Source organism: Opisthocomus hoazin, chromosome 1, assembly GCF_030867145.1.
Source record: "Opisthocomus hoazin isolate bOpiHoa1 chromosome 1, bOpiHoa1.hap1, whole genome shotgun sequence".
Classification (NCBI taxonomy): domain Eukaryota; kingdom Metazoa; phylum Chordata; class Aves; order Opisthocomiformes; family Opisthocomidae; genus Opisthocomus; species Opisthocomus hoazin.
This window is the reverse complement of record NC_134414.1, coordinates 5,487,675-5,505,769: the sequence shown is the minus strand read 5'-3', so window position 1 is coordinate 5,505,769 and position 18,095 is coordinate 5,487,675. Positions and strand designations below refer to the sequence as shown.

The 18,095-nt window shown below is 44.2% G+C and overlaps 1 protein-coding gene across 3 annotated transcripts in view; it reads right to left on the bottom strand.

The window, feature by feature from the left end:
* UVRAG (UV radiation resistance associated) overlaps nt 1-18,095 on the bottom strand; it is a 150,791-nt gene that overhangs the window by 46,282 nt on the left and 86,414 nt on the right. For all 3 annotated transcript variants that reach the window (XM_075415600.1, XM_075415595.1, XM_075415610.1), the window contains exon 14: nt 12,058-12,149. In XM_075415600.1, the coding sequence (XP_075271715.1) occupies nt 12,058-12,149 (92 nt within the window). The remainder of the gene's footprint in view (nt 1-12,057; nt 12,150-18,095) is intronic.

Below are 18,095 nucleotides of genomic sequence, written 5' to 3'. Positions count from 1 at the left end.
TTCAACTACCATCCCAGACCTTTTTTCAGACAAACTCTGCGCAGCATTTGCAGCTTCGTTTGCAAAGGTTCGGAGCATTCTTCACAGAGGTGACAAAACAAAGCTGTATGTGCCACAGATGCTAGTGAGTGCTGTACATGTGGTCTTGGAGACCAGTCCTCCCGTCCCTTACTGACCAGAGACTTCAAAATACTTTAACCAGCCCCTACACAGCCGACCATTTATTTTTAAAATGATGTAATATGACAAACACTAGAATCTGAGGCAGGGCACTTGTGAACTTTACTCAGGCAATGTGGACTGCAGACATACTGGGGATGGTCTGTCTTCCCCTCGCCTTCCCCCAGCTTAATGCTCTCAGCCTTGATTCAGAAAATAGATGAATACTCGGTATTATTTGTCTGATTAGATTCTCTTTATCTTAAATCTTAGATAAGAAATCTTTTCACATTACGTCTATGTCTGCTGAATCTTCCTCAAGAAAAAGCACAGGAAAAAATAGACTGCTATGTTTTTCAGCTTTAACAGCAAAATGCAGCAAAACAAAGTATTTTGCTCTGTATCGAGTTATTAGAAATTTACAATCAAATTATAAGCTTCAGGAATTTACCCAATTTCCAAAATGTGCATATTTTCACAAGGCCAGATAGCATTCAAGACACTTCTCTGGGTCTAAGGGCGCATCATCCTATGATTATGTGAACTCATTCCCTACGTACAAGCGATAGCTGATCACTGCAGATCACTGTTCAAATTGTAAGACGCTGTGCAATTAAGTAGACGGTGCTTCTCAGTGCAAGATAGCTGAGGTTTTGCTGCCTTTCCCATTCCAGATATAGAGATGTTGCAGAGCTGAATCATCTCCCTTCCACCTGGATGAGACAGCGTGTAACACGGGGATTTGCACGTCTTACCAGAGAGACGTGGCAAGATGCAGGAAAGGCCTCCCTCCTCCCCTCTCCTGACAAAACCGAGCCCATAGCACAGGCTGGGACCAGACTTTGCTGCTAAGAGGAGTCTGAGCCTGCCACGAGCCTTGAGGAGTACAGGGGGGAGCCTCAAGGCAGCAGAGCTACGAGCATTGTGGATGTGTGCACTGTGCCCATCCATCACCTTGCAGGTCTACATGCGGGAGGCTCAAAAGAAAGAGAGGGGCAAAGAGGAGAGAGGGGTTTGCTTTGTTTTGTTTACACTGTGTTGTCAATCCAAGATCCTAAGGGCAACACACTTGCTTTTTGCAGCTCCTGAATGAACCATATATCATATGTTCCTAAGTCTGGACCTATGAGTCTGGACATGAGGAAGAACTTCTTCCCTCTGAGGGTGACAGAGCCCTGGAACAGGCTGCCCAGAGGGGCTGTGGAGTCTCCTTCTCTGGAGATATTCAAGACCTGCCTGGACAAGGTCCTGTGCAGCCTGCTGTAGGTGACCCTGCTTCGGCAGGGGGATTGGACCAGGTGATCCCCAGAGGTCCCTTCCAACCTCTACTGTTCTGTGATTCTGTGATTTGACAAACCAGTTGTCTAAAACCATTTAAAATAGCGCACACATACGCAATTCAAAAAGGAGGGGGGTGTATGAGAGCGCCATTCTCATACAAGCTGCTTTTCAAACTCAAAGGCCACGTTGCCATCCCTTTCCAAAAGAAATGGGCTGCTCCCAGAACCGATTCCAGTATTACATCCCCTGCAACAATAAAGATAAAAATCCTTCTTCTTGGCTTCTATCACGATGGCAGGGATGAGTCAAACGGGAACGTATTCCTGCCGAACCGGAACCCAGGCGGGCTGCAGATTCCAGAGAAACAACTCCACACCCTTGAAATAAGAAGCAAGAGCAGCAACAGACAGAATAATCCAAGATCTACAGGCAAAAAAGGGTAACTTTTTTTTCCTCCCATATACAACAGATGGCAGATGCACAGCGGCACCGCGCTAGTGTCCTTTGCAGAGGGAAGAGTTTGATGCCAAAGCATCACATCTGCAGCAAGCCCATGCAGCAGTGAGGGCTTTCTATCTCGTGATCTAGGCACAACGACAAGAAGGGTTTACAGGAAATTCTGCCATTTCTCTGGATTTTGTTCAACCACCCAGAGCCCTGGGATAAGCATTTAAGAGATTAAAATCTAATCCAGGAAGAATTTCAAGCTGTACCTTGTGGATTTAAGTACAGTCGAGTGTTTCTCCAAACAATCACAAGGATATTCAGGCTTTTCAGCAGGGCGTGTAGCAACAGGACAAGGGGGGAATGGTTTTAAACTAAAAGAGGGGAGATTCAGACTGGATATAAGGAATTTTTGACAGTAAGGGTCGTGAAACCCTGGCCCAGGTTGCCCACAGAGGTGCTCGATGCTCCATCCCTGGGAACATTCCAGGTCAGGTTGGACAGGGCTCTGAGCAACCTGATCCAGGTGAAGATGTCCCTGTCCATGGCAGGGGGGTTGGATGAGGTGGCCTTTAAAGGTCCCCTTCAACCCAAGCCATTCTGATTCTACGTCTACTCTTGACACTATTTTAGTGATAAAAGCTCTTGCCTGAAATGTAAATGATCAGAAGAGGGTCCAGCCAAGTCAGAGACACGGTGGCCTGACCACCAGCCTGCAGACAGCCTTGGAGCCCTCCTGCTGAACAGATCACCTCACCAGCACAAGACACAAGATCTCACAAGAGCCATCTCGGATGAGGACAACGTGTAGGGAAAGACACGCAGAAAGCAATCTTAAATTTAATCCTAACTCCTGAAGCTGCAGAGGCACACCGTTGTGCAAAATGCAAGGAATTCTTGGAGAGATCAAAGCCTCTTCACCATCAAAACGAGTAACACCCGCTACTCTTTGCACTCAGTGCTGGACTGTGCTTCAGATTCATTCCTCTTAGATTGGATTCTTTCAAGGGCAAAGACTTCAGTACAGCATAAGACTAATTAACAAACCCCATACTACCTTCAGCAAGTACTGATCAGTCCGATTCAGGCACAACAACAACTGTTCTATGCAGCAGAAGAATCACAGAATAGAATCACAGAATGGTAAGGGTTGGAAGGGACCTTAAAGATCATCTGGTTCCAACCCCCCTGCTATGAGCAAGGACATCTTCCACTAGACCAGGTTGCTCGAGCTCCAGTTGCTTCAGCTCTCCAAAAGAAAGAAGCAGCAGCAGAAGAAATTAAGCTGAGTAAACCAAGACGAAAACTGTGGTGTCTACTTAGCTCGAGAGAAGCAGCTTTCCAAACTGTTCCGGTGGGCATGTAAATTTAAGTTCCTCCTAAAAAGAAACGTGCCTAAATTCCTTGGTAAATGTAGGCCTCACAGGCAAACGGGTGAGAATTTAATTAGTTTGCAGGACCAGGAGAGATTTTAAAAAGCTTGTTATGACAAGGCTATTCAAGCTAACGCGTTCTGTATGCCTGAACAATACCTCTTTAGTCCAGCAGCCAAAAAAAAAATCTTCCCTTCCTTAGTAAGCTGAACTGGCAGAATGATCTACACTAAGTGATCTAACAGCCTAAACGCAGCAGCAACGCAAAGCTAACCTCCCTCGTCTACAAAATAACTTCCTCAGTTAATAGAGTACATAAGGGCTGCCCCATAGGGCAGTAAAGCAGGAATGATCTTCATCTATCACACCAGCATGCAAACTAATGAATTAGAACAAAAAGCACTTGCGGCCAGGTTCCTTAACCTACATGCAATGAAATGGACCTTACTTCAGACTGCAAAACCAGGTTTTAACCTGCTGGAGACTTCTGCGGGCAGATTTCTGAAACCATCCATTGCTGCCAATAAATACGAATAGGATGGGGTTAGCTTCAGTCAGGAGTAAATATGGGGACAACAGCCCAAATCTCAAAAAGCAGGAATGAAGTCAACAGTATTTGATAAGCAGTTAAACCATTCTATCTAAGGCACTTAGATAAAAGTGAATATGCACGAAGGGCTCTGGAGCTCGGCCATCTAAGGGTTCATTGCCTAGGCTCCTTCCACAGTCACTGGAGAAAGAAAACGAGCACTGGGGAGAAGAAGGGTGATCCCCTGCCAAGAGCCATTTACAGTCTATGGGACAGTCACCCTCTCCAGTTGCCTCTTCTTGACCACAGGGCAAACGTAGGCAACTAGTTCGGGCCAAGTGATGAGTTTCTCGAAGACAATTGAGAAGACAAATAGCTCTCTGTACTTTTAAGTAGAACAACGGTCATAGTCTTGCAGGCAAGTAAAATAAAACCACAGTGGGTTAAGCAGGGTTTTTTCCTGTTCCACCACCTCCTTCCAGGTGAGAATGAGAAGTCAAATTGAGGTTTCTGTTTAAAAGTAATGGTTACAGAGAGGCACAGAGCTTGAACTACAAGGTTGGACAAGGTTTGATGGTTGGATTTGATGATCTTAGAGGTCTTTTCCAACCTTAATGATTCTATGATTTTAAGGTTCGTATTAATCTTCATGAAAACGAGCAGCTGACGGTGTGTCTCTATTCTATCTGCATTGAAGAAAAGGCTGCACTGTTACCAGAACTGATAGCATTGTAACATGGCAAAGTCCAGAGAAAGGTGCTTTATCAGCTCCACAGCTCACCAAATTAATACAACACATAAAAACAGCAAGAAAACTAACATCCAGTTGCCCAGAAACTGTGGACGCTGTAAGGTATCATCACGAGTGAAAAGACCTTGGCTTGCAGGAGCGTAGCTCTTTACTCTGAGGTAGAACCTTGACCTGAAATACTCGGGCTGAGGTGGTTCAGCTTCCAGCCACAATCACTTGGTCGATCTTTGAGACAGCAAACAGATGTGGATACCTGCCCACAAAGAACAGCCCGAGTAGTCGAGTATAAAACCTGAGTTGATGAATGGTCGTCAGGCCTTAATGACTTTCAGTCATCAAGTTGGACCAGACTAGAACGGGTTACGTAAAGTAGTACGCTGCACTGCTATCAGGAAGCAGATTTCTAAATTAAAATAAAAAGAGAAACCTCGTATTTATTGGACATATAGGTAAGAGAATTACATCATCACCAATCTCAATGTTTCTATTGCATCCAAATCTCACAAGCCAATTCATAACAGTCTAAGTTCAGATGTAAGTTTTACTGGCAGCAAAATTACAAAAGTAGCTGTTTTCTCCCCAAAACGTTAGTTTTCACTAGTCAATAATTAGTCCATTTGGGCATTCCCACAGACCTAAGGCACAAGACACGGACTCGGTGCCATAAACAGGCGAGATGACGTGACTGAAGGAAGACACAAACATTTCTCAAGTTATTTTCTCAGCGAACAGATTCTGGTTGTAATCCGTTTGCAGCTTTGATAAAAAGTTTCTTCAGTTGGATTCACTTGTGATTATTTAATCTGTCTGCAAGGGGCTCGGAGAAACCGTAAAGCAGTATGAGAGACAGAATACAATTCACAGGCTCAAATATGTATCTTTTCCTCCCCGCAAAATGTTTCCTCTGAGGAACATTACTGGATCACAGCTGGTCAAAATACTAAATCTTGATTGTCTGGCCAAAAGCCAAAATCCACAGCTACAGCTCTTTGGTATGAGAATACTTTCAGAAAAAAAAAAAACCCAACCCAAAAACTTAAACACCATTTGATCTTTTTTGTTGCAAACTATGACCTCACGGCAGTAAGAACGCTAAATGAAGGTGTTTAAGTTGGTTTCTAGCCATCTGAAATGTTTGAAGCTCCAAGCGCAGCTCTGAGCCAATATCATGTCAACTGTGCTAAAAAGCAATAATCGTTTCTCACCTTCTCGGAGATTACTGGTTCAATAACGCACGCTAGCGACAGGGCTAGAAAGGGGGGCTGCCAACATGAAGTTAAGGTGAAATGGCCTCTTTTGGCAGCTAAGAAATTGACACACAATTTTGAAACAAAAAAAATCTTCATAAATTAAGCTACCAGAGTTTTCTTAACTCAAACATGAAGTTTTCGGCTCCTCTTGAATCTAGCAGTATATGAATCAAGACGTACCTTCGAAACACAAATTTAAGCTTTGGCATGCAAGAATTTTGGGGTAAAGCTTTTAAATGCAGGCTGAAAAGGACATCTCCCTGACTACAGACACAACCCTGTAAAGGAATATCTTGTATTTGGCAGCACTAGATAAGCCTCTTGTCTAACCTATTCACTAGGAAAAAAATCTTCTCACTGGACTGCTGAAGTTTGCAGCGTGCTCTTTACTTGCCATCAATCACAAACACTAACCCTCCAAAGATACACAGGGTAAACAAAATTAAGCTGAATGGGAGACAAAATGAAAAAGGTCTCTTGATTTAACGCAACCATGATCTAAAGAGCTGGACTTGTGAAAGATAACCACACAAAAAGGAATAAAACAATGTTCAAAATGTACAGACTATGTGTAAGTAAAGACCTGGTCTCTCTCAAAAGCTGGAAGGAACTGCACACTCCAAAGAAAAAGAATTTAAGAGAAAAACTGCACACAGCCTTTTGCATCAGCAAAAGTTAATCTTCAAAGTAAGCTGCTTTTCTGGAAGCCATTGAGACTCTAGCACTAAAAAACTGGAAACAGAAAGAATTATTCCTGAAAGGACACAGAAGAAATTTGGGGGACCACAACTGGGACTGTCTAAATCAACAACAACCTCGGCTCATCACCGTTCATCTGAAGAGTCGATGTGCAGATCTGATATCAGAAAAACAAGTTTTTGCAGTTCTCCGTAGCAGTGTGTGCGGGAACCAACTGATTTGTCTTGATTTCATCTGCATACAGTACAAATCATATTTTGCAGTAGGGGTAAGGGGGAAGAAAAGCAAACACAGCAGAATATAGGTGCCAGGAGAGATATAGAAGAGGGAAGCAGAGCTTGTAGACCTGCAAGCTTGCTGCAATAAATCACACGTGTTGGGATATGAAAACATGTATTAATCATTTCAGTGTCGTGCCTGAGAAACCGAAACAGCACAGATCTCACCAGGCAGAGGGATCCAGCGGCAAGGCAATTAAACCTTGATGCAAAAGCATGGGACTCCCCAGACCTTCAACAGCGCCAAGGGCTGCCCCAGAGCTCCAGGCAGGACAACGGAGCTCAAGAACGCCCGAAGCTGAGACGTTAAAGACAACTTTGCTCTGATAGAAGCAGGAAATAGGCAGTCTTTTCTACAAAAGCTGTGGTGTTTGTTTGTTTTTGAGCTGAAGGGGTAAACACACTTTTTCATACTCCAGTCTAAACTGATGCTTACCAGAGAACAAGGTTAAACCTGAAATAACCGTGTATTTCAGTTACCCTCAATATCTAGGAGATTCAATTCCATTCCAGACTGCAGAGGAATAGATGTGTCTAGTCAGAAGCAAAAATGAGAACGATGCATGGGCTGGGAGTCAAACCAGCCCTGTTCAAAGAGAAACTAAGTACTGTGTAAGTATTGCTTTTCACCAGTGTGATTATGATTTGACAGAAGTCAAATTCAGCAAAAGCCCAGCTACAGTGCTAAGAAAGGAAACTGAAGACTGGCAACAACAGAACCTACCAAACCAGGCAGCACCAGCGAATCTGCAGACAAGAAAAACCCATCGCTGCCTCCTCTGTTCCTGCTCTCATCCAGCAAATGACGGATAACCTGGAAATACTTTACGGACCACGGTCTGTGGCTGAGGGCAGACGACTCATCTACAGTATCCCGAAAACAAACAATTCCTTCAAATCCTCATTTTAACAGCTGGCGGCTTTTATGCTTGTTTAATTATATGTAATCAGATATCATCCACAAGACAGTGGGCATCTGTACTCTGCTATGTATGTGCTCAACTGCTGTGCCCGATGATGAAAGTCTAGCCAGCCTTCCCCTTGAGCTAGACTCCCTGGGAAGCTCATTTCCATTTATATTATTAGGGAGTACTAAGAAGCGTTGTTTAGAATCATTAGCCTTAAAAAAAAAATTTTAAATGAACAATCATTCATAAAAGTATTGGAGGTGAGAAGGAAATGAGGCATAGGCATTCGTGGTGGGCGGAAGAAGGGAATGCGATACTCCCAGAGAACTATGCTTAGTACTCCTACATGTTTTGAAATATTATCCAGAGAAAAAAATGTGTTTTGTCTTGCTAATGACTGTGTATCACCTATAGGAAAAAAAAACAAAAAAAAAACCCCACTGGCTGTAGGATAGCAAAACCTCAAAGGCATGTCAGCTCTTCAAAGCCAGCACATACCAGAAGGGTAGAAAAGATACTTACGATTTGAAAACGATTCCCGTTTAACAGAACCATCCCACCTCTGCTTCTAAAGACCAAAGGTGACCACCCACCGCCTCTACCCTTCCCACTCTCCTGACGAGTACACACAAGTGCTACAGAAGTCACAGAATCACAGAATGGTAGGGGTTGGAAGGGACTTCTGTGGGTCATCTAGTCCAACCCTCCTGCCGAAGCAGGGTCACCCAGAGCAGGCTGCACAGCACCGCGTCCAGGTGGATCTTGAATATCTCCAGAGAAGGAGACTCCACAACCTCCCTGGACAGCCTGTTCCAGGGCTCCGTCACCCTCAGAAGGAAGAAGTTCTTCCTCATGTTCAGATGGAACTTCCTGTGCTTCAGTTTGTGCCCGTTGCCCCTTGTCCTGTCGCTGGGCACCACTGGAAAGAGTCTGGCCCTGTCCTCCTGACGCCCACCCTTGAGATCTTTATAAACATTTCTAAGGTCCCCTCTCAGCCTTCTCTTCTTCAGGGTGAACAAGCCCAGCTCCCTCAGCCTTTCCTCGTAGGAGAGATGCTCCAGTGCCCTCATCACCCTCGTAGCCCTCCGCTGGACTCTCTCCAGTAGCTCCTCATCTTTCTTGAACTGGGGAGCCCAGCACTGGACACAGCACTGCAGATGGGGCCTCACTAGGGCAGTGTAGAGGGGAAGGAGAACCTCCCTCAACCTGCTGGCCACTTGTTAACTTGTCATCCACTGGCAAACCCAGGTCCCTCTCCACAGAGCTGCTCTCCAGCAGGTCCACCCCAGTCCTGTACTGATGCATGGGTTTGTTCCTCCCCAGGTGCAGGACCCTTGTTGAACTTCATCAGGTTCCTCTCTGCCCAACTCTCCAGCCTGTCCAGGTCTCGCTGGATGGCAGCACAGCCTGCCGGTGTATCCTCCACTCCTCCCAGTTTTGTGTCATCAGCAAACTTGCTGAGGGTACACTCTATGTCACGGAATAGGTATTTTGGCCCTTCATTTTCAGATTTGCTTAGGGGACCACACGTCATCTTAGGGTTTTTATATCACAGTGATGGATACCACACGAACACTCATGGCAGTATTGTCCTGATGAAGAAAGCTTTTCTTTATGCATCTGGCTAGGGGATAAGAAAAAAAAAAGCAGGGAGAATCTTTTCAGCTGTGCCTGAAATTACTGACAGAATAAAACTGCACAAGGGACGGAGCTTCCTCTTCTCAGGGCCTGTTTACTTCCACTGTTCTGCTGGCTGCTGTACTGCTTACAGTATTGCTCAAAGATGATACTACTTCTACTCCTCCACTTGTTTTCCTCTGCCAAGACTCTCCTCCCAAAATAACCGATTTGGACACTAGCGTAGAGTTCACATGGATCAGCATTTCTGTGCAAGGAACGGAAGATCACAAAGACTGACACAGCAATAAGGGCTGGAAAGAGCTGTGACATGACAACATCCCATAGGATTTTCATCGCCGTTACCCACCAAAGCAGAACTTTTGTCTCAAAGGGCTGATACATTGATCTGTGCTACTCTGAGGCACTAACCCTGTTTGAAGTCTGCTCTTACAATTTTGAAACGGAAATAACAAAAAGCTTGGGGCTTTTTTTTTTTTTTTTTTGCATAAAAGGATGCGTGATCACACACTGTCTTCAGAACTGATGCATTGTTCTTTCCATGTTCTGTATATTGCAGGAAAAAAAGACTTTTAGAGCTTAGTAAACTACTAAAATGCAGCAGTAAGAACCCTACTGGAATAATAAAATCCTTTCAAGCTACAGAACTGAGAACATAAGAGAAGGCTACATACCAGCAGCCTGCCCGCTGTTTTTCAAGCCCATAGTATTTCTCGCATAACACTTTTTCTACGTTAATTTCAGACAAGTATTTCCATCGCCAGAAAAATCCACCTTATGCTATGCTGCTTCTATACTTGTCATGCAGAGCACGCCAAAAGACCAGTCCACATTACACTTTGCTACTCCTGCTGGTTTAACATGCAAGGAATTCAAATATAACATGAATAGCACTAGAAAGCTTTAATTTCACTGTTGCAAGGGCCAGTGTCTAAATATTTAGTGTCATTTCACATCACATTCAAACAGTAGTTCAAAACTGGTTTTGAGCTTCCCCTAAAAGCCAGATACTAGCCCCAAAATATTAAGGCTTGGTTATGAGTGCTTTGTAGTTCATTATCTTCTTAAGAGTAACTAGTTTCCATTAGGAAGACTGGAAGCACTCTTTCACCTCAATTTAGCACAGTATGTGCCAGAAGAAATTATTTCTCATATCAACTGAGGCAGCGAGAGAATCCATATCCATCACCAAGCACCACCACAGCATCTGGCAGCAAAACCTGGTGGGGTTACCTCTCACTGGATGATATTTTCAATACCTTGGAGTATCCAGGGCATCTGCACGGGGCCAGGTACGACACAGGGACCACGCAAGACCTGTGTGGCTTTGGAGAGGTGAGTAATTAACCTAGGGATCCTAAAACGGCACAATGCTATTTTTGGGGTGGGATTCAGGCACCTGAAGAACCAAGATGAGAATGCACGGCAAAATAATTGCTTAAGGTAAGAGGCTGCACGAGCACACACAATTCCACGATCATAAATTTAAAAAGTGAGAATACAAAGCATTTAACACCTGCAGAATTCACTTGCTGGTGAATTGTGCCTTTCGCATTTACTAAAGTTTATCTCAGTGGGTTTAAGGAGAACTGAGCTGCTGCAAGCGAAGCCTCCACTAACTTTAGTCTTGTAACACAGAAACCAGACTGCTTTGATTTTCTACACAGACAGTGGAGAGGGCGTCTGGATCCTCCAGCGTGAATCAGAGCAGAAGCACACAAGATTTCCCTGGAAGGTTACTACAACCTTCAGTTACTGATTAACTGTTCAGCAACAACACTCAACATGCAACAGCTATTTTTTATTAGCAGCAATGATACTCAACACAAATTGTGTTCATTGTAATGCAGATTCCCATGCAGCCCACCTGATTCACACATTTATAGCAATGGGAAGCCAGGTACTGACCAGGCTAAGACCTGTTCTGCTATGGTTGTTCGCCCTTTCTACCCTCCTATCATAGTACAGCAGGTTTATCTGCCACCAACCCTTAGATGCAGTCTGAAGTGAATGATTAAGGGCCACGAAGATGATCCGAGGGCTGGAGCACCTCTCCTACGAGGACAGGCTGAGGGAGTTGGGGCTGTTCAGCCTGGAGAAGAGAACACTCCGGGGTGACCTAAGAGCAGCTGCCAGTACCTGAAGGGGCCGACAGGAAGGATGGAGAGGGACTTTTCAGAAGGGTGTATAGTGACAGGACAAGGGGGAATGGCTCTAAACTAAAAGAGGGCAGGTTTAGATTAGATATTAGGAAGAAATTCTTCCCCATGAGGGTGGTGAAACACTGGCCCAGGTTGCCCAGAGAAGCTGTAGCTGCCACCTCCCTGGCAGGGTTCAAGGCCAGGTTGGATGGAGCTCTGAGCAACCTGGTCTGGTGCAAGATGTCCCTGCTGATGGCAGGGGGTTTGGGACCAGATGATCTTTAAGGTCCTTTCCAACCCAAACCATTCTATGATCCTACGATTAATATGCCTCCCTGTCGTGAAGAAGGTTGTTCTACTGTCTTCCACCCTGCTCCATACACCTCTGAGAAGCGTTGCGGGCCCATCATCCGGAAGACATTGTAAGAGCAGAAGAAAATCGTAGAATACCTTGGACATTTATATGGTCTGTATTTCGGGGAAGTCACAATCTTCACCGAGCATGCTTAACTCTTGTGAAGAGGACCTGCTTGCTTTTGAAAAATCCTTACATCTGATTTTTGGTAGCATCCACTTTTTTCTTTTAAATGACAAAAAAATACTTACCATCTAACCATTAGCCCAAGCTCCATGAAGTTTTTCAGGTTAGGAAGAGTTTGCCTTAGATCTGGAGTACTCAGCCCATGTTGATATCTAAGCTACAAGAACAGAAAAAAATAAAATTAGCACAGCCTTCCAAACCCCAGATTCCAATGAATATAACATTATGGTCAGTTAATTTACTAGGTTTTCACAGAAAGTCAGATAATGAAGCAGTTCCAAGCGATCTATTCCCCTTAAGGAAATGTTCCATTTAATACTCATAACCTTGCATTAGCAAAACCCACCCAAGAACAAGGACAAAATAATCAGTCAATCTGATGTTAAACCTCATTGCACTTTTTCCGTTTCCTATCTGCAACAGGAGAGCAGCCGCACAGCTTAATAAAAATACAGCCATTAAGTGAAAAGACCGAAATTCAACACAATGTTCTATATCCACTGATTTCAAACGTTTATTTGTGTGCAAATGTCATCCGTCACCCTGAGTGTATCAACATGTGCGGCAATCGGCATCAGAATTGTTATAGTAAAACCAACTAATAAAAATACAGTCACACAACTGAACCAAGTCTGTGTTCCTTACACAGTTGGTATCAACATCTCAATGGCTGCTATTATTCTTATAATTATTCAAATACAATGCCATGTAGCTAAGAGAAAGGCTTCAATCAGTGACTTACTCTAACCCAAGTATTAACTCTTACGTGGCTGCAAACATAAATTAAGAGATTCAATGCCCTGACCCCAGGCAAACCACGACTCGCTCTTACCTTCAGACTATCAAAGGAAGCACACACGACAAACGTCACCACCGGTAATTATAAACTACTCGTTTAAGAAGTCCCCAAACTAAAAATACCTCCCAAGAAAATGGCACATGGAAGGGAAAAAGTCTTTCTTTTGTTCCAGTTTGAATCTCAAAACTTCACAGAAACTTTGCAGGGAAATTCATCCCTCATGCAGTTAAAACACGGAAAAAACCACCTAAATTCCAGTATCTTTAAGACTATGGATGGTAATCCCCTCTAGCATCAGTTCAAGAAAGATGAGGAGCTCCCCAGTTCAAGAAAGATGAGGAGCTACTGGAGAGAGTCCAGCGGAGGGCTAAGAGGATGTTGAGGGACTGGAGCATCTCTCCTACGAGGAGAGGCTGAGGGAGCTGGGCTTGTTCAGCCTGGAGAAGAGAAGGCTGAGAGGGGACCTTAGAAATGCCAATAAATCTCTTCAGGGTGGGTGTCAGGAGGATGGGGCCAGACTCTTTCCAGTGGTGCCCAGCGACAGGACGAGGGGCAACGGGCACAAACTGAAGCCGAGGAAGTTCCAGCTGAAGACGAGGAAGAACTTCTTCCCTCTGAGGTTGACGGAGCCCTGGCCCAGGCTGCCCAGAGGGGCTGTGGAGTCTCCTTCTCTGGAGATATTCAAGACCTGCCTGGACGAGGTTCTGTGCAGCCTGCTGTAGGTGACCCTGCTTCGGCAGGAGGGTTGGACTAGATGTCCCACAGAGGTCCCTTCCAACCCCTAACATTCTGGGATTCTGTGATCACAGCTGGCCTCTGATGTACAGTAACGACACAAATTGGATACTGATGGAGCTGCTGGCTGAAACATGGAACAGTCCCACTCAAAGTTAAATTCGAATTACACACTAATTCATAGGAGTAAGGTGTAGGCAAGCATCCTCTAAGTTCAAAAGATTTCTGACTTCTCCCCAGCAATGGACCAATCAGTTTTTCACAGAAAGAGACTCCTGAAATTAGGAATGATTTCAATGCTCGTCTGAGTTTTAGAAAGAAAATTGCTGTGGAAGAAAACCATCCTCAGCACTGCATTGTACAACATTTATTACACAGCTTATGATTTCCATATGGACACAGTCAAGTCACGTGGTGGGCTTGGATTCATATTTTCTGCTACAATGACAGAACCTGGATTAAGACAACCATACCATATAAATTACTAAACAATCACCACATTCTCCTGATGGGATTACAGTGGATTTGGTTAACCAAAGAACTAGCCTGGGGCAAAAGGAATAAAAAATTTAAAAAAATACCCAAACAAATCAAAACCATTACATTTGTTCCTCCCACCACAATCAAATGTTCATAGAATACCCCTTTTTATAGTCATCCTTAAATTCTCAGGTTCCAGAGCATGAAAAGAATTGGATTAAGGGATCTCTCTGTTTCCAACAGCCAAGATCAGAGGAATGCGTGCGAGATTCTTGTATCTAAACATGAGCAAACCACTATTACGGCTAAAGCACATTTTCATCTTGCAAACAGTAGAGATTCATAGCAAGTAAAGTTAGGATGTAAATTTTGTGAAACCTCTAGAAAAAAAAATGTGATTTAACTCTACAAACTGCATTGGATTTTGGCTTTGTAACAAGGTAAAACCAAAGCAACATTGCCTTATGCGTCCATATCATTACAAGCTGACGATGACATCTTTACAAAACAAACCTACAAGTAAACCCAGGAGCTGTTAAAAAACTCACCTGCCTTCTAGTAATAGAAAAAAAAATTAATAATAAAAAAATCAGTTGAAGCACCAGAGCCATGAGTTAGTTCCAAGGTTTTCACCCGGTTCCAAAATTACTCCCCCACTAATGCAACAAGGTTAACTCCTACTTCCCAGTGGTCTGCAGTACTCTCACATACTCTAAAAAAAAGAATCCCTCTACTTCTGCTGAATGATAGAGCCCACTACACGTACAGCACAGAGCAAACGGGAGCACAGAGGGAGAAAAAAATGAGATTTTTACTTAAGAGAACAGAACTCCTCTTCCTCCTGCTCTTACCCTCTGCCAGTGCTGCAGCATTAGTAAAGATCATTCTTTTCCCCAAACCATAAAGCATCTCTTCGACGCCTTTGCTTAAGTTTAAGGCCAACACCGCACATACGGGGATAGTTACTCCCCCTCACCCAACAAACAGCAAGACACTGAACAACAGTAACAACCATCACCCGTGACCTGTTACCGCAGGATTCACATGAGCGGCTCTGAACAGCAAAATCAATTTTAAAAAGAGACAAGTGCAGCGAATCATGAAGTCTGGGTTGGAAGTTAAAAGCAGACAGAGGCAATCACGCTGTCGGGATTCTCCTAAGAAACCGAGTTCACATTTCAATCATTGCTTTGAAACACCCCCCACCTCCAGCCGCTCCACACAAAGTTTCCAAAGGAACCAAGTATCACTTGCAAAGGCAGCATTTTATTTAAAAGTTAGATTGTTCCTTCAGGACATTACAGACCCGGCCATCCCAGGAAAACGTGCCTGTTTTGAGTGAACAAGTGTCCCAGATTTGTGTTCACAATTATGACTGCATATTCTCCATGGGGCTAAGTCATTAATGATGTTCAAGTCATAAAATATTAATTGCCGTTTCCCTACTAATATTTAGCTCCAATACCCAGCTCTGTTTTCCCAAGTGCTGCGTGAAATGCTGCTTGATTGAACAAAAACACGTAGTGAAGGTGAATGGAAAACAAACACGCTAAAGACATCAGACACTTCAGACAGGAGTTGGGAGTCTGCTCTCACACCAGTTACGGGCAACACTTACTCCACAGAAAGAAGATGTAGCAGATGAGATGAATTCTGTCCTGAACTGTCCATAAAATAGAGTGACTTAAGGGTACTGATAGTTAAGGCAAAAAAAAAAAAATCTCACTTTGTAATTTCTTTCAATTACAAAGATTTATTCACAGAATCACAGAATCACAGAATGGTAGGGCTTGGAAGGGACCTCTGTGGGTCATCTAGTCCAACCCTCCTGCCGAAGCAGGGTCACCTACAGCAGGCTGCACAGGACCTTGTCCAGGCGGGTCTTGAATATCTCCAGAGAAGGAGACTCCACAACCTCCCTGGGCAGCCTGGGCCAGTGCTCCGTCACCCTCAGAGGGAAGAAGTTCTTCCTCATGTTCAGACAGAACTTCCTGTGCCTCAGTTTGTGCCCATTGCCCCTTGTCCTGTATTCCTTTTACTCATCTCAAAAGGAGGAAATTTCAACATTTTATTGTACTTTTTTGGTTTGGCTTCTGTGTTAACTATCATAATGCCAAGTTATGTAATTAGAGATATAAAGAAATGGCTAGTAAACAGTAACTGGGGGAGGAAATACATATTCATGTTGCTACGGGATTTTAGAAAACAAATCTAGTTTCATCCACTTTGATTCCTTTCTCAGAAAACTTGTATCCAAGACCTCTGACACTACAAATCCAGTGTGACGAACTTAAGAATTTCAGCATTGTGAAACCACTTTGAAAAGAGGATAGATGCTATTTGTAACTGTCAGGAGGCAACTGCCTAGGTTGCTTTTGTGAAATCTGAGTTTTGGGTTGTTCCAAGATCATTTCAGGAAAAATAGGTGCAGAAGAGGAGATTAATTTATATTAAGACCAACTCTGCCACTACAGCAGACCAACTTATCATACTAGTTTGTATTTTATATTATACTTGCTATTTATCGTGGGTCAGGGTAATCCCAAACACAAGCACAGGCTGGGCGGAGAGTGGCTGGAGAGCAGCCCTGAGGAGAAGGGCTTGGGGGTGCTGGTGGATGAGAAGCTCAACGTGAGCCGGCAATGTGCGCTGGCAGCCCAGAAAGCCAACCGTACCCTGGGCTGCAGCAAGAGCAGCGTGGGCAGCAGGGCCAGGGAGGGGATTCTGCCCCTTTACTCCACTCTCGTGAGACCCCACCTGGAGTCCTGCGTCCAGCTCTGGAGCCCCCAACATAGGAAGGACATGGATGTGTTGGAGCGGGTCCAGAGGAGGGCCACGAAGATGATCCGAGGGCTGGAGCACCTCTCCTACGAGGACAGGCTGAGGGAGTTGGGGCTGTCCAGCCTGGAGAAGAGAAGGTTCCGGGGTGACCTTAGAGCAGCTGCCAGTACCTGAAGGGGCTACAGGAAGGATGGAGAGGGGCTTTTCACAAGGGGGTGTAGTGATAGGAGAAGAGGGAACGGCTCTAAACTAAAAGAGGGGAGATCTTGATTGGGTATTAGGAAGAAATTCTTCCCCAGAAGGGTGGTGAGGCCCTGGCCCAGGTTGCCCAGAGAAGCTGTGGCTGCACCCTCCCTGGCAGGGTTCAAGGCCAGGTGGGATGGAGCTCAGAGCAACCTGGGCTGGTGGAAGATGTCCCTGCTGATGGCAGGGGGGTTGGAACCAGATGATCTTTAAGGTCCCTTCCAACCCTTACCATTCTGTGATTCTATGATTATTCCAACACCACAGAACACCATAAATGTTGAAATAAGCCACATTTAAAACAATGGTTCTCAGAGTGAAAGGTAGATGTATTCTAAAAACTTCTATCAGCTTTCTAATAAAATGTTTAAACAATTAATCTCCCTCAAGGACTAAGAAAATTGTTCCAGCTAACACAACCATGGTACCAGCTGTAGTTGAAGAATGACAAACAAATTAAAGTTAACTCATACTAGGCTAGGCATAATTGGTTTACACTCTTTAGGAAGTGGAAAAACAATAAATTTAAAAAAATACTCAGTTGCTCCAGTTTCCACCTGCATTTATTTCCTCCTGTGCACCAGCTGGAACTGCTGCTGGAGGGGAGCTGTCAGGCCTCGGCAGCGAATCAGCTCCACCCTGAGCATCTCTAAACCGCTCCTGCCACCCAAGCATCTTCCAAGTAATTTATTTTGTCAACTGGACTGTTATACTTCATTAAAACCACGTCAGACAGCACAAAAGCTTACCTTCCTAAAGGTAGTGACTCCACGATAAAACATTCATTCACCAAATCGTGACATGTGTAGCTACCTCATTTGTTATTTAAAATACAAACCTGCAAAGAATCAGTAACTTCCCTAGAAAGCCATATGGTAAGTACTAGAAGTATTAAAGTTTTCCAAATAAGTTGGCTTACTAAGAAACTATTTGGCTATCTTTCTATTTCTGGGTAATACCAGATTGCACCCAAGATCAGAAGCGGGGCTCTTGCCACTAAGGGGCTGCCTCTTAAGAAATATCTGGATTTCCTGCGTTTACGTGCAAAGTAGCAGATCCCATTTC